Source organism: Trachemys scripta, chromosome 20, assembly GCF_013100865.1.
Source record: "Trachemys scripta elegans isolate TJP31775 chromosome 20, CAS_Tse_1.0, whole genome shotgun sequence".
In the NCBI taxonomy this organism is placed as follows: domain Eukaryota; kingdom Metazoa; phylum Chordata; order Testudines; family Emydidae; genus Trachemys; species Trachemys scripta.
Genome location: NC_048317.1, coordinates 2,804,192 through 2,820,849, shown reverse-complemented (window position 1 = coordinate 2,820,849; position 16,658 = coordinate 2,804,192). Strand labels below are relative to the sequence as shown.

At 52.6% G+C, this 16,658-nt stretch overlaps 1 protein-coding gene across 2 annotated transcripts in view; it reads right to left on the bottom strand.

Annotated features, from left to right (window-relative positions):
- Positions 1-3,472: 3,472 nt before the first annotated feature.
- Positions 3,473-16,658, bottom strand: part of STK40 (serine/threonine kinase 40) — a 39,358-nt gene continuing 26,172 nt past the window's right edge. For both annotated transcript variants that reach the window (XM_034753903.1, XM_034753905.1), the window contains exons 8-12: positions 13,352-13,467; positions 9,138-9,282; positions 8,594-8,713; positions 7,792-7,876; positions 3,473-6,436 (exon numbers count right to left, since the gene is read on the bottom strand). In XM_034753903.1, the coding sequence (XP_034609794.1) occupies positions 6,218-6,436; positions 7,792-7,876; positions 8,594-8,713; positions 9,138-9,282; positions 13,352-13,467 (685 nt within the window). In that variant the 3' untranslated portion in view covers positions 3,473-6,217. The remainder of the gene's footprint in view (positions 6,437-7,791; positions 7,877-8,593; positions 8,714-9,137; positions 9,283-13,351; positions 13,468-16,658) is intronic.

The window sequence follows — 16,658 nt, the reverse complement described above, 5'->3', positions numbered from 1 at the left end:
CCCTCACTGCTCCGCCTGGACTGACCCCATCACACCCTGTGAGGGGGGAGGGGTTTGCACCCACCAGCCTGTGAGCCCCGGGCTCGGTGCAGCCTCCACGTGCCCCTCTGCATGGACCTGGGCTCTGGCCGGGCCCAGTGCTGGGACGGGGGGAGCTGTGGGGCCTCAACCCCTGTCCCCCACAGGCCCCAGCCCACGGGACTCTGTCTGCGGGAAGCAGCCCTGCCGGCCCTCTCTCCCTCGCAGCAAATGGCTGCTTGTGGCCCCATCCTCCCCCACTCAGGAGCTCGCAGACCCCGGGCCCAGCCCTGCCCCAGGAGGCGAAAGCAGAGCCAGCTGCTCCACCTGCCCCACTCCTCGCATGAGCTTTGCCCTGGCTTCCATCAGCAACAGTGCCAGGGCCACCAGCCACCAGCCTGGCACCGTTCCTGCGGGGGAGACCAGCCAGCACCCCTCCTCTCCCCAGGGCACGTGTCTGCAGGGCGAGCGAGGCAGGAGCTGGCCTGGGACAGCGGCTGCACTAGTCCACCATCACTGGGCCTGAGCCAAGGCGTGGGGGGCACTGGCCTCCGCCCTTCTCTGCAGACTGGCCACAGCTCGGCTCAGGGGCCTCGGCTCAGCTCCAGCCTCCATCCCTGGACAAGGAAGGCTGCAGCATCCGTCGCCTTCCAGGATGTGCGGGAGGGAGGGGCAGGCGAGTGGGGGGGGGGGGGGGCGTGGGAAGTCTGGCCATCCGGACCCTAGCCACTTAGACACGTCCCCCCAGAGGCCACCTGCCTGGGGTCGTGTGGTGTGTTCGGTTAACCCTTTCAGGGGGGCAAGGAGAACGGGTGCAGCAAAGGGATTTCCTAGCCAGACACTTTACTCTTCGCTGGCACAGTGAGGTACAGAGCTTGGGCAAATGGGGGCTGAGCTCACCCCTCCTGCAAGTCCCAGGTCTGGTCAGCGTCCACACGCAGGGCGGCCCCTCCTGCTGCTCCCTCCTCCAGCCTGGCCTCCTGCCATGTGGCCATGGGCTGGCCCCTTGCTCAGAGAAGCAGCCGCCACCTTTTAAAATGGTCTCTGTCTCTCCTGCTGCCCACATGAATCCGCTGGGGAACCTCAGGGCTCCAGCCCCCCTTGGTTCTGTGCAGAGAATCGGCTCGTCGCAGGAGCCCCTCGCGTTCGGGGGGAGTCACTCAGCACCGACGGCTCTGCCAGTGTCTCAAAGAGATGCCAGCCCCGCCCCACTCACTGGCATTCAGAGGAGCCTGGCAAGGAACAGCACGGCCAGGCCTCAGGGGAGCAGGACACCAATGCAGACAAGCCTGCACCTGGCCACCCAGGGAGTCCTGTGCATCCCTGCTGCCCTCCGAGAGGGGAGTGGCATCTGAGCACATGGGGGCAGGGGTCTGGCACAGCACCCCCACCCATCTCCCTGCTGGAGCCAAGACCTTGGAGGGTGAGGCTGGTTCTGTCCCCTTTCCCCTTTGCCTGGTCTGTGCAGCACCCAGCACGCCAGGGCCTCGCTCTTGGTTGAATTCTCTACGCGAGACCATAACGCAGAGAATAAGTAGGAGGTGGCTCCTGGGAGCGGCTTGAAATCTAGGCACCAAGGCGGCCTGGCCCGGCGTGCGGGCAGTCTGGCTCTGCTAGCCGTCCAGCAATGGGGTCTCTGTGTGCCACCACTGCTGTGAGGAGCAGGACTGTGTGCACCCCCTCATGCCAGCACCACATGGCATGACCCCCATAACAGGAGCATGTGTGGAGGGTCAGAGGAGCTTGCTTCCAGGGGAACATGGGGCTCTTAGCCTGTGGCATTCCTGGGCCCTTCCTTCCATCCCATCATGCACCAGACACCTGGGAGCTGCCAGCTGGGTGGGGCGGACGCCCCTGAAACCAGCACCAAGCTCCCCTCCGAGGCCCAGAGAGGCAGGGACACAGTTTGAGGTGGATGAAGGGTACTAGGGTGGGCTCTGCGGCGAGCATTGGGGAGGAGCGGGGACAGACTGGGGGGGTCACGTTACGCTGTTTGTTCCAGAGTCGGGGCCTCCCGCAAACTTCAGCTTGGAGCTCTCCATGGCGGGGATTTTTGGTGTTTATTAAATGCACACGAACAGCCTGGCCCGGCCCTGAACTCAGCCCACAGCTGCCTTCTAGCGCTCGGCCCCTGCTCTTGCACTTGTACCGAACCAGCCAGCCACACATTTCCACAGCAGGGCAGGTAACGGGCAGCCTGAAAAGCCCTTGAACTGACTGGAGGAGCCGCCTCAAATTCCCTGGGACACAACCATCCGCCAGCCCTGGGGTCTATGCATTCCCAGACCCCGCTTGCTCTCGGGTGGGGGGGCTCCTCTCCCAGCCCCACTCTGCTATTGCAGGGGGAAGCACAGGGCCTTGTGGGCCCAGTGCCCTGGTGGTTTTCTCTAACAAGGGGAGGGGAAGCCCCAGCGCCCAGACCAGAGGGGGTGGGGGTGCAAGGTTTGACTCAGCAGTCAGTGATGACACATCCCTGCCAAACCAGCCCCCAAAGCAGGGAGCCCGTCAGGCCAGCAAGAGCTGCGCATTAGGAAGTGCCCAACCCACCACAGCACCCGGGACCCAGGAATCACCCTCTGCAGCAACAGGAAAAAGGCAGGGCAGCCCTCCAGGCTGGGTCGCACTCACATGGCCCCATGGGCTCCTCCCACAGCAGCCACCCTGGGCTGAATCGTCCCCTTGGGAGTGGGGCCTCGGACTGAAGCGCCACCTATCCTGAGATCTCCCCATCACCAGGGCGTTAGGAGGCCCCACATGCTGCTGTCCTGGGGGGCTGGCAGATCCCTCCAGACAGTGAAGGGGTGGTGACGGGGAATGGAAAACATCTGCCCCCAATTCCCCCGCATTAGGCCTGCAATGCTTCCCTCCTCTGTCCACATGTCCCTTCTTCACCCCATCGTCTTTACCCACTTTGGGGGTTAACGCCTCTTGCTGCTTTCCCAGCTCGCTGGGGACTAGGCCCACAGCCCACCAAGGGCACGGGCTCCCCAGCAGCACGGCAGGAGTGAGACTTCGGACACGGCTGCTGAATGGCCAGTGTTAGCAGGGGGCTGTGTCTGCCCAAGGACACTCCAGGGCTGGCTGCCTGCACCTGGCCCAGACTCACACCCCGGGGGATTTGCCGTCCCGCAGCCTGGTGAACTCAGTCCGGCATGTCAGAGTAACGCCAGCGCAGGCTCTGGCTTTGAGTGACCTCTAGTGCATCACCCCATGCACTGCAAGCCCTACACTGGGGGCTGTCCCTCGGGCAGGACCAAAGCAGGAACAAGAGACCCCACTAGTCCCAGCAGGAAGATTCTCAGGTGGGCTAGTCCTGCTCACCCCCAGCTCCTTGGGAGGCTGAGCAGAGTCACCATTTTTCCCCACTCAGGCTGCTCAGCGTAGGGCCAAGCGGTCACCCCCCCGACACACACACAAACACACACACACACCCACCACGCTGGGCCACGAGACGCCAGTTCTACATTATGAAATTTTATTGCTGACATGCAGGAAGAGTTTTGATGTAGTACAAAAATATGTCTTTATACAAATTTTTTTTTCCATTTTTTACACTAGGATCCTTGTCTACAGCATGTCATATGTCTAATCTACTGAAACCAAACCCAGCAGCTCTCAAACCCGCCCCGGGCACTGCCATCTTTTTCCAGTTTCTTTACTATAAACGTGATCATTCACTGGTGATTAGCCATTTGCAGGAATACTCAGTATTATACAACTTTGCAGAGTCCCCAGAATATTGCTTTAACTTTGGGAAAAAAACAAAACACGAACAAGTAGCGAGCTAGACTGGGGGGGCGGATGGGGGACGGCGGGGGGGACTGGAGGTGCAACAATCCACACAGCGCTCCTGGGCTCCAGCCTGCCGTGAGAACTGTGGAGGGGAAGAGGAACAGGAACTGGCAAGAATGGGCCATCAGGCTATTGCCCTGAGGCGGTGTGCAGTGCCCAGGTCTCAGAAAGCCCTTCCCGCACGGTGCAGGGCAAGCCCGCAGGGAGGCCTGCCTGGCAGAGCTGTTACGTGGTGGTTGGCTGGTATTTTTGAGCAGCCAATGGCAAGGGGCTCCGCATGCCAGCTCTCACGCTGACGGCACTGAAGGGTAGTGGTGCCACACCCGTACGTAGCATCTTTGAACAAAATAAATAAGAGACTAATACGACTTCAAGCTACTGGCTCATCCCGGCGAGCTTGGCGAGGCTGTTCTAGTCCCTGTTAGTGTTCATGAGGAACTTCCTGCACACTGTGAATCTGCTTCAGGGAGTTCGGAGGCAGAACATAATGCCCAAAGCTTACAATTAACATTCCCGCCAAGGAATTTCAGTTCAGCCCCCGAGTGCATCAACAGGCAGAATCCACTGACAGAGGGCAGTAGATTTAAATACAACTGGGAACAGGCTAAGACATCTCCAGCCTTTAGGCAAGAGACGGCAACAAGCTACAAATAAATCCCACCACTCAGGCCATGCCTGCGCTCACTCACGTACCGGGGGAACGAAAAAGCAGGTGCTGGGGACTGCACGGGCTGCGGCCCCTCACTGGATACCCAGTGACACGGGGGCTCAGCCAGCGAGCACCTGTTCCAGGTACTTGGCTGATGTTGCTACTTCTCAGCACAAACCCCTGTATCTAGTGAGAAGTACTTTTGATTTGGCAACCCTGAGCCCAACCTGTGGCCAGCACAATTCCCATCTCCATGCCAGGGTCCAGGGATTGCCAGCTTCTCGCATCTGATATTCCAGCATTTCCTCGCACCTGCCCAGCCAGCTCCCAGCTGTCCACACTACTGCTTTTTGATATAGCTCCCCTGAAATCAGGTGGTTTCTTTGGTTACCACAATTAAGAGAGAGACCATTACATTAAAGCATATTCGCGTGAGTGCTGTGGGGCTCCAAGCTATGGCTGGGAACAGTGTGTGGTCAGGTCTAGGGGAAAAGCAAAACTGGCTTCTGGGTTAATCAGACGCCTGGATCGGGCAGCGTAGGCCATGGGATCTCTCTGGTGAGAACAGTTCTCTGGCAAGACTGGCATCCAGTTCACAAAATGAGGCTCCGAAATGATCTATCCTGTTCTCAACACAGCCCAATGCTTATTTAATGGCATTTGGTGGTGGAAGCTGGGATGTCCCTGTCCACGCTAATTCCCAATGGCCAGACCAGAGGAACAGCACCAGATTCGCATGGCAGGACTGGGAGGGCAAGATAAACTAGAGAGCACATACGGTAGAGGCTTTAGCCAACCCCTCCCTCTAATTCGACACAGATTATTCTGGGGAACTTTTTCACATTATAACTCATATTATCTGTGTACCAGAATGAACGGTGAAAATGCTAACAGAATTAATGCAAATTTACTGCACCTTAGATAAGCTACTGAAAAACAGGATCAATCATATATTCTCGAGAGGCTAAAAGAATCCATGAGGGGGAGTCAGGGCCAAGATGGGCTAAATGGGGTTCTGCAAAACCTCTGAATAAGCCTGGAAAGACTTTATAATAGAGCTTTGTAATGCTGGCCTGAAATGGTCATTGGCATCTCCCCCTGGTCCCACTGCTCAGCAAACAGGCTTCATTTCTTAGCTGTCTACGGTAACCAGGATGTTAATGTTCATATGATGCTTATTAAAGGCCAAAAGTGCTGTTATGGAGACACCAGCCAGGATTAGACAAAATATATCCAACCCAGGTGTCGTGTTAAAAATAGAACGAAGGTTTCATGCAGATAAGGGGTGGGAGGTTTCAAGAAATTGTTACTTTCATGAAACCCAGATAAAATTAAGCTTATTCAAACCATATGGAGCAAATGCTACCAGCCAACTCTCCATACTGCACTCAGCCACATATCGATTTCACCCTTGGTAATCGTCTCCCTTCCCAGAGGTTTTGCTCCATCCAGAGAACAGCACAGTTAAAAAGACAGAGGTAGATTAAAAAGTCATGATTAAAAGCAGATTAGTCATCCAGGCTTGGATTTAAAAATCGGAGATTCCAAAAGATGCCAAGAGTTTGCTGCTTCCAAAACTACCTTTCTCAAAAGTCTTCTCCCTCCAACAGAGCGAGCATGAGGCGTGTCCCTTAACAGAGCTTGAAGGAGCTGCTACATTAATCTCTATCACAGGGCACAGGTATTGCTGTCGAGCTGTAGTAGCGACGTGAAAGGCAGACTGCAGGATGGTGCTTGTGCTGTTGGATGTGTGGGAAGCTATTTCCGAAGGTATCGCTGGGCCAGGATGGCAGCATCCAAAGGGTTCATGGGCTGGGCATCATGCCCCAGGCGCCGCACGGGCGGGATGTTCCCAAACTGCCGCTTCTGCAGGAAGCTCTTCGCCTCATGCAGCGTGTTCTTCTCCTCAGCCAGGAGCAGCTGCTGCCTCATGTAGTTCTCAAACTCGTACTGCGAGCACTCTTCGGTCACCTTCGCCTGCAGACAACACAAAGTGAGTCAGCGCTGTGGGAGTGCCAGTCCCGTGGCAAAGCACGCTTGTGCACAGCCAGTTGGTGTGAGCCCCTGAGGCCTAACAGCCAAGAACTCATTAGTCTTGGCACACTCAGCGCATTGATGTGCCTTTGCCAATACCCATCTTAGATAGTCCTGAGCTACCGATAAAGCAGCGAACGAGTTCACCTAACCAAAGCATGCAGGCCTCTGGGCAGCCTGTCTACTAACACAGACACGTGTAGGGTTCCCATGCAGTCACCACCAGGGAAAAGTAGGAATGGGGCAATCACGATCTGTCCCTTGGCCCCTGCCCACTCAGAATGGGCAAAGGGTGGGCATCTCGCCCCAGAGCTGCCAACTACACTTGATCTGGGAATCTGACCACGAGGTGAGTGGGCCAAGAGGCAGCCACTTTCCCCCAGGCTGGGAATGCAGCCCAGGCTGCTCAGTGTGGAGCAGTACGAAGGCTCTAAGAGGTGCGCTGGCGCAGCAAGGTCACCAGCCATCACTTCCCACACAAATGCACTGGCAAAGAGCACAGGATGTTTATTCACGCTGCAGAATACACGAGAGGTGCAGAGGCCGTGCTGCTACCACTTCCTGGTTCTCCCCGCAGCGACGCTGCAACTCTGGGGACCGCATTTACACATGGGAAATTCAAGCCCAATTGTTGAACAGAAAAGCTAAGAGACCAATACAGCGTGTGTGAGCTGAGCTAGCTGGTGCTGCCAGGTGCTTCCTCTGCATAGCTCCACTGCCATTGCCCTGTGGGAAGGCAGCGACAGCTATTCCGTAGAGCACGGGGAGTCAATTATGTGTTGCCAGGGTCCAAATTTCTTGGTCAAGGTACAGTCAAGGTCCAAACTCCAGAGAAAATAATAATAGAAAATAATGATAATGAGTAAATAAAAAAATTCAGGGGCCGTTCAAAAGCATCTGGCGGGCCGGATTTGGCCCACAGTCTGACCGACTACCCCTGATCTAGAGTCACTGTTACCGATGGAGACCTGAGAGCTCATGCCACCTTCTGCACTGTGATTCCAGCAGCGCTCCCCTCCCTTGTCTAGGGGAGGTGCTGTGGAGGGCAGGGGTCCTCCTGACAAGAAGACACAAGAGAAGTGAAGGGACAAGAAAAAGTGGGAGTTGAGGAGAAAGGCAACTGAAGGGGAAGTGTGCTGACTCTGAGGCCTGGGGAAAAGGAGCTGGCTGTCAGAGCAGGGACAAATTCTCATATGTGCCCACTCGGCAGGACAGCTGGTTATCTGCCCACCACAACCAAAGCCTCCCTATATCTCAACACCGTGTGAAATAAGCTGACCGCCACGCTGCCTTCTTACCTCTTGGGGGGTTTCTGGGTTAGTCACCTGGTCATCAATATCAGGCACCACTTGCAAAGGGCCACTTAGTGAGGACATGGACTGCCTGAGGTGTGGAGAACAGTGCATTAGCAATTTATGGCAGACACACTAGAGTCACTAAACACACAGACAGGGTACGTCCCACCTGCCACGCAGCACCTGTGTGCTCACTGCAGCTCCAGCTAACCAGGTGTCTCTAGGGTGGGCGTCTGTCTCGATGCCTCACACACTACGCCACAGAAGACGCTACTTCACACTCTCGGTTTTTGCCAGTGCTCTAAGCAGGATGTGGCACTCTTACCGCCTTGTTTAGGCAGAAATGAAAATAGCCGTGTTCCAGAAATTGCTGAGTTTGCTGCTGACTCACCGGGTGCCCACTCTAGCGCCAGGCTTGGGGGCATTCTGCAGAGAGACTGCACTGCACAGCTGGTGGGGGGGGCGGGGAGAACAGGGAACTGTTGCTGGAATGGGCCCTTGGCTAGGGGCTGAGACAGAGGAGCTTCCTCTTGCTCAGTACGTGCACAGTTCTGGAGTCAGATTGATCCTTAAATGGCATCCCTGTCCCCCCCACGATTAAATGCTCTAATTTAGAACAGAAACATCTACCCTGTGCCCTTTTCAGGGCTCATGCCTGGTTTTACTTAGTTGGACTTCATATCACTGGTTACAACCCGTGGGCCGCCCAAGTCTCAATAGCAACATATTCCCGTTGCACAAGCAAGGTACGCCTGACCCCCAGGAAGCACAAACTCCCCATCCTCCTGAAGCTGGAAGCACTCACCACGATGCTATGATGGAGCTGAGGGATTCCAGTACTTCGGAGGCTGTGAGACGCTGCTGCGGATCCAACACCAGCAGTTTTCGGATCAAACACACAGTGTTTTCAGAAACCCGCCCATCTCTGCCAGAGAAACGTGCCGTCAGAGCAAGACAAAGGCCACGACGGTTACTCAGCCCAGAGATTGCTGGATGTGGGAGGACTAGCCAGGGGCTGGTGTGGGGAAGGGGACGGGACAGCAGGGCAGCACATGCAGCGCAAGGGCCGTGCTCGGATTCACTAGAGCTCAAAATTAACTACTGGGTTTGATTTCCTTCGGTTCGACTTCCATGTTTCCTTGTTGAAGGTGGGGGCAGCAGTGCTAGGGCCTTGCTCACATTTAGAACAAGGTGCCAGAGCACAGCTCCTGCATCCTTGTAGGGCACTGTATGCTGGAACGCTTGCACCCAGCGCCACTGACGCCCAGGGCCTTTCGCTAGCTGGAGCTCCCACAGCCACTGTTCCGCATGCACTAGGGGCTGGGCGCGCCGGGGGCTGGGTCACTCACTCAGGGATGGTGTACTCGGCAGCCTTGATTTTGCGGAAGAGCTCCTGAGGTATGCTGTCATAGAAGGGAAACTGGCCGTACAGCATGGTGAAGAGCACCACGCCCAGTGCCCACATATCACTGGGTTTCCCACGATACGGCCGACCTGGAGAGAGGAAGGGACAAAAGCAGGTCACGCGATGCTGCGACCTCGGGCTCTCATTCAGTTTGGCGCAGCACAGGAACCGTCTCCCAAGCAAGTTCTTCTTTCGGCATTAGATCAGCATGATTATAACCATTTGGCTCCTGAGCTAGCCAGCCACCTTTCGAAGGAGTCTCCATTAAGACAGTGCATGCAGTGTGCACGTGAACTCCCCTCTGCGGGACGCACACTGATGGGTAAGAAGTCAAGCTGTTCTCTAGCTGAAGCCTTCCCCTGTCTGAGGGGAAAAGTTATTTACCACAGGACCTTGAGATTACATTAAATGTGCAAGTTCTCATGGCCTGACACCATGCAGCACTTCACAGGGGCTTGGGATGTGGCCTATCCTGCTCTCTGAAGCTGCAGGTTCATATTCTGGTAGTGCTCCCGCAGCCCTTCCTTTGTCCAGAAGCAGATAGAATGAGTATCTTGAACCCATCTGGGGTTCCTCTAAAGTCCTGTCTCCTCTACATCCTCACCAGGGATGCCCTGGGGGCATTTCTTTTGTTCCCCAACCCCACTGCCATGCACTGATGATCAGCGTCCACCACACTAGGTGCTGCACGTATTGGGCAAAGTACTCCTAGGTGTGTATTGCTCCAACTCCGGTTCATTAGGTTCAGAGGAATTTCATTGTTGGCAAGAGTGAAATGACAGAAGACTAAAGATCCCTGCAATGAGAAGCATGGGGGGGGACTGGGAAAAGAACCTGGAAAAATATCCACCTCAGGTTAGCCCCAATCTGAAAGCTACCACCATACAGCCCCTATCACCTGGCTGTATAGGACACATCACCATATTCATGTGGAGGTGCAGACTCCCAAGCTGGTCACACATGATACACCCAACTGAGCTGACATGACTCAGCCCTTAGGCGAGATCTGAAATAGATGGTTGCTGAAGTCTGACATTAAGAGGCACAGCTCAGAGAACCTCTCCCCCATGCCTCAGCATCCCGGGAGCCCTCCACTGCAGCCCCCATGGCACTCTGGAATCCGCTAGAGCAGGGGTCGGCAACCTTTCAGAAGTGCTGTGCCGAGTCTTCATTTATTCACTCTAATTTAAGGTTTCCCGTGCCAGTCAGACATTTTAACGTTCTTAGAAGGTCTCTTTCTATAAGTCTATAATATAGAACTAAACTATTGTTGTATGTAAAGTAAATAAGGTTTTTAAAATGTTTAAGAAGCTTCATTTAAAATTAAATGAAAATGCAGAGCCCCCCGGACCAGTGGCCAGGACCTGGGCAGTGAGTGTCACTGAAAATCAGCTGGCGTGCCGCCTTCGGCCCGTGTGCTCTAGGCTGCCTACCCCTGCGCTAGAGGGAACTGCTGCTTTAGAATCCCTGCAGTCAGTCACCTCGTCAATCATGCACAGAAGAGCTTGCAGGAGCTCCTGTTACTGTACCACAGCACAGGATTAAGGGAACGACTTCCTCTGAGTCACCAGTGAGTCACCGCTGCAGCATTTGGTATCGGTACTAATTATTCTTTGCTTTGTGCAGCTCAAGAGGCACCTTACCCTCCTCCTTCCTTGCCGACTTCTGCAGTGACACTGGGTCAGCCATGACATTCAGCCCATCTCTTAGCAGGAGACAGCTCCTTCGAGAGCCCTAAAACAAGGAGTAATGATCCCTGCTGCTTTAGCTCCCCCTCACCCCGGAATATTAGACATGCAGACAGAAGGAGGCTCCACCACACCAAGAACAGTCTCTTAGAAACTAAATGAACATCTAGTTTGGAAGGAAAATCTGATGGCCTTGGGTCTCATCTGCTGCCAGGTTCAGAGGATACTGTGGCCACGGACTGAGTGGTTCCCGAGCTGCATTCTTACTGCAGGCTCCAGCCTGAGGCTCCCGGGGGTGCAGGGTTACACACAGACTCTTTCCTTTCACAGGACTGGCTCGGAAGGTGCTCATGCCAGAGGGATCCATCCCAGAGCCACAGGCTTTTGCCTGGGAAGGTCTGCCATTGGTGCTGCAGCTGTGGGCTGTCCCAAAATACAAGGCCCTTAGCAGTCTCTACTCCAGGGAAGTCAATGTGACTGGAGGGTACCCAGAACCTTGCAGGGCTGGGCCCACAGATGTGTCATGCCCAAATTTGGCAACAAGGGAGATTTTAGAAGAGCAAAGAAATGCTCCCAGTAGCACTACGCAGCCATGAGTGGCAAGGTCAGGCAGGGCCCGGGCCCAGGCCAGATTACTGCAGAACCCCACCGATGAGTGAGGAGAAGCCCCAGCAAAGCAGGAGGGCTGGAGACAGCAGCAGGGAGTTCCAAGCAACCTCTGTCACAAAGAGCAGCCAATTTTGCTCAGACTGCCCCAGTGCCCTGAAATGTACTTAACTCACTCCACTCACTTGGCCACAGGAGCTCACAATACCTCGAGAAGCAGGCGAGATGCTTACAGGCCTGCAGAGCTCTCAGCAGGTTCTGGCCTGCGAGTCTCTCTGCACAGAGGCCCTGGGCGTTTGCTGGCTTAGGACAGATACTGGGTAACATGGACCTATGGGGCTTTGCTTTCTGGAGGCTCACTCGGTTCCTCTGTGTCAGGCATTGAGGGGAGAGGATAAGATGAACAAAGTTAAAAATCCTGCCCACCTTCCTACCCCCCCCCCCCCCCCCCCCCCAAAAAAAAATCTTTGTACTCGCCCCAATTGAGTCAAGAAGCAGCCAGGCATTGCTGCAGCTAGTCACTATATTCTAGTGCAAATCTCCATGGCAAATGATGTCCCTGGATTACAGCTGACCAAACAATGAAAGGCTCACTTCTCACATGCTGGCCTGCTACAATGCTACAGATGTCACATAAGATAATGACAGGGCCTTAAAACAGATCCTGGAAGGAAGCAGATCAAATGCCCCAGAGATTTTCAGAAGCCTGCTGTATCTCAGGGTCAAGGCCCGGAAACGTGCAGTGAGGCACCCATGGGAAGCAGACACTCCAGGGTGAACTACCTCACGGCTGTTGCTGATCTGTCTCTGCCCCTGCCCAGGCAGGATGAAGCCAGGGAGAAGAGACTCGAGCCTTGCGGGCAGGACTAAGAGGTGCCTGCTGATAGAACACAGACCATGGTGAGAGAGAGAGAGAGAGAGAGAGGAAGGAGCCTGTCTCTGCAGGTTTTGCTGCCTCCTGGAACATAAAAAACCATTTTTATTGATACTTTAAGAGGGGTCCAACAGAGTCCACAGACCAAGGGAGGTCTCCTAGCAGAAAAAGGCAGAATCCAAACACACAGAAGTCAAGCTCTCTCAGGGTAGATATCAAACACCAGCTTGGGCCAGGCCTTGAACCAGCCAGGGCTGACTCGGAAGCAACACCGAACATCACGGCTCACTAAGCCCCGTTCTCTCCAGGCACAAACAGCTCAGCTGTGGTAGCACAGACTTGGGATTCTAACTTGACACCCTGCTATGTGCCAGGTCCCCTAAACGCTTTAAAGCCACAGGTCACTAGTGCAGTCACTGCCTAGTCAAACACAACCACCACCACCTACTTCGCTATTGCAGATTCAGCGGCCGGAACGTTGGCCATGGGATCTTTATTTTCCACCAAGGCAGCACCCAGAGACTAAGCAAAAGGGAGCTGTGTAACATCAGACAGCACAGCCAGGGGCGAGTGCCACACTCCTGAGGTGTCAGCACTGACTGAGCCCTGGTTCTTGTGTGGGATGTGCTAAGCTGCACAGATCCCTCGTGGGACAGAATTAAGACAGAGCCCAAGAGCTTGTCTATACATGGACTCCGCCAGGATTCCTGACCAACTCCACGTGTGGACATGCTGATTTCAGAGTCAGAGAGCATTGTTCTGGTGTAGCTTAATCCAAGAATTACAAACACTCTTCCCTTCCCCTCCCTGGCTGGAAAATAGACTAGTTCTAATATCGGGGTGTAAGAGGATCTTAGGAGGCATGTTACATCTGGGAACAAGACTAGACAGAGTTCTCTTCCAGTAACAAGAGCAGCATACAAATAAAACAAAGCTGACTACACGCGCAGGGCTGTGAACTCCCGCTGAGGAAGGAAGGGGATCGCCTACCACTGAGAACGTCTGGGCTGATGTACGCGGGGCTCCCTCGCTGATCCTTCAGCAGGTCGTCTTCGCTCACTAGGTGCTTTCCAAGACAGAAGTTTGTTATGGTTATTCGGTGAGTCCTGGGGAGGATTACAAGGTATTAATGAGCAAGGAGCGCCAGGTCAGGAGCCAGACAGTGTGAACCAAGGGCAACACTAAGGCAGAAACAACTATACTTCTTTGCAGGAAGCCAATAAAACACCAAGCAAAGGCTAGCTTTACATTGGCAGCCGTCGTTATAAACCCAGCCCATTCTGAGGGAGAGGCATTCTAAATATGCTAAAATAGGACTTGGCATCGTATTTGCAAGGGGCAAAGTGCCAAGCTGGACCTCTGTGTTGGGCTTTAAAATCTCTACCACCTCTTGTGAGCAGCAAGAAATGGCAGCTTTTTCATTGGAGAAGTTGACCCTCTTTCCCCCGCAATCTTTCCACAGACCCATCTTCAAACAAGTACTCCACTGCAGCGGTGTTTCACGGCACACAACCAGGCTTTCCTGGATACTCTTTACATGGAAGTACCCAGTGTGCAGACAATGGTTAATCAATAACTAGGGGTTTCTTTATGGATAACTGTTTCTAGGTAAAGAGGATAAAAACTTTAGATATACACGTTTCACACCAAAATACCCTTGTTTCTACAGGATTCCTGATCTGATTTAAGAAATTCTTGGAGTTAAGCTCATTATGAAATTAATTACCTCCATGTTACTTTCAGTCACTTGAACAATCTAAGAATCTTAACATAAAACTCAAAGAATAGAGGCCAAAGCCACTGTCTAGAAGATGACATTATTATACTCTGGGAAAGTATTTCTAATGTAGTGCTGGCAGGTGTGGATTAAGTCAGTCAAAATTATCCATGAAATATTAGAAGAATCAAAAATCAAGTATGGGTTGGCAATGGAGAGAGTTTCCCCATTATTTTTATTTAAGAAACAAGACTGATGTTCAAGAGACTCCCATTAGACTATTGTCAAGAGATTAAAAGTGGAATGTCAAGAGACACGCTGTGGAAGGATAGCAGATCCAAGCTTTGCTAGCGATGTAAAAGGCTCAGTGTTTAGATTAACAGACACGAAGACGTTCAGAGTTGCTTGGCTTTCTTGAGGCACTGAAATCTGATCTGATTTGCAAATGTAGAATCAAGCTGCTGCCCTGGCTACTTTGGGGGTGGCCTGAGCTAGCCAGAGGTTTTCATGCTGGGATCGGTTTTCCAGGTGACAACGGCTGCAGTATTTTCATTAGCCTAGGAACGTGATGTCTGTGGTTTGGATTTTATAAAGCGACAGTCAGCCAACTCCACCACTGCAGCCAACAGAGAAAACATGGGTTTTTACAACGGGCATGTCTGGCGCCGAAAGAACATTTCTGATCAGCCCAAATCATTGGCCCTCTCCACAGCAAGCTATTCAAAAGCTTACCTCCCTGCCCCTTTTCAACGACTCGTTGTTGTAGACGATCCAGTGAGTTTCTCTCTTCAGTTAATGGCATTCTAGCCATAAAACTCGTTATTTTAGACAAGAATAAACCTAGCATATATTTGGTAAAATCGTTCTTTATACCCAAGCATCTTGGTGTCACTTCAAATGCCTTTCCTGTCTCGCTAGTAAGGGATGCATGTGCACAGACTGTTCGGTGCCCCCCCCCCGGCATGTGATGTTTGTAGCAAGGACCCTTAGGGAAGTCTCATTTTGCCTCTTTCCCGCAACCAAAGGAGTTAAACAGAAAGCTTATCCTGCAGCTGTGATCGTTAAACACAATACAGGGAAAGCAGCTCCTTGCACTGAAAACCACCAACTCTTGCAGGGGAACCACAGCATTCAGTCGGGGCAGGTAAAGACTTTTCTGTTTGTCTTCAAATAGGAACTGGGAGCTGAGTACACACAGCCACCATGTATCTAGAGATTCTGCGTGGGAGCAGAAAGGTGGTATTGGGGGAGTTGAGCCTAAGACTTTAGATTCCCACAGCTTCTCTCTGATCACATCACCCAACCAAACCAGACAGCCCCAAATCACCATCCAATGAATCAGATGAGCCGCCGGGCGAGATGGTTAAGAAATGTGCACTCTTGGCCTCTAGTTCAAGGTACAACAGTAGAAGAAATGTGCAAGTGCAGCCTGTGTCATTCCTGAAACTGCTGGATACGGAGCTTCCATCTAATAATCAGCAGTGCAGTAACACACTGACTGCCCAGGCCCCACAGCCCCAACATGAACTACTGAGAATGTGACCACTATTTCCACCCCAAATCAGAGCTTTAGAAATCTGAAGCTGGATAAAAGACATTAATTCTCGACACTTCTGGAAAGTAACTCCAAGGCGTGATGCAGGAGCCATGGATGGCCAAACACAGATGAAGCTCTAAGAAGAACATTCCACATGTGGACATTGGAGGCAAGATAGGGACAACACACTAGCAAGGCAACACAAGATGACTACCACAATACTTCACAAAGCTAATGGAAGCACATGCAGAAGTGATGCTCAACAAGTGCCCATTTCCCTTACGAGTTTGGATACAAGTGAGTGTCTGAGATGCGCCACAGCTTGAATGCTGACCATGATATAGACTATGCAGATGAACTATTGCACGATGGTGCTGCCACGAGGTAACAAGAGAAGAGAAGTGGAATAGAAACAGTAGTGTAATCTGAATCACGTGGAAACACGTTCCCCTGGCATCTTGCCAATTCTGGTGAAAGTTGTGACTGGGATTAAGCTATTTTAAAACACTAACACTAAAATCTTGAACTCTAAAAGTTACTGTGAAATTCACGTCAGCTTAGTAAAGTGGGAACTCAACTTAGATGGCCATTTTACTTTAAATGTGAATTTTAAACACCGAACTGATTAGTTCAACATTCAACGAGGTATTTTAAGTAATGGAGCTCATGTTCTGGGAAGATATGCATGGCTAAAAATGAGGAGAGACTAAGAGTGGGAGAAACATTCTTGTTCTTTCAAGTCAATGTATGTTCTGATAGGAATAGCCTAACACTGACGCACAAAGGGAAACCCTAGGGTTTGCTACACAGAATATGATATACAACTTCTCTGGGCCTAATGAGCACGACTAACTCTTCTCAAAGTGCAAACTTTATTTTCACTATATTTAAAAGGCTTGAGAAGTCACCAGCTAAGTTTGTCTTGTTAAGACAAGACTAGATTTTTGGGACAAAAAGAAAGGCCAACAAGGCCGACTGTACGTCGGAATAAAGCCGCACGCTGTGTGGGATAATACTATAGGATTGCAGCATTCAGAACTGAG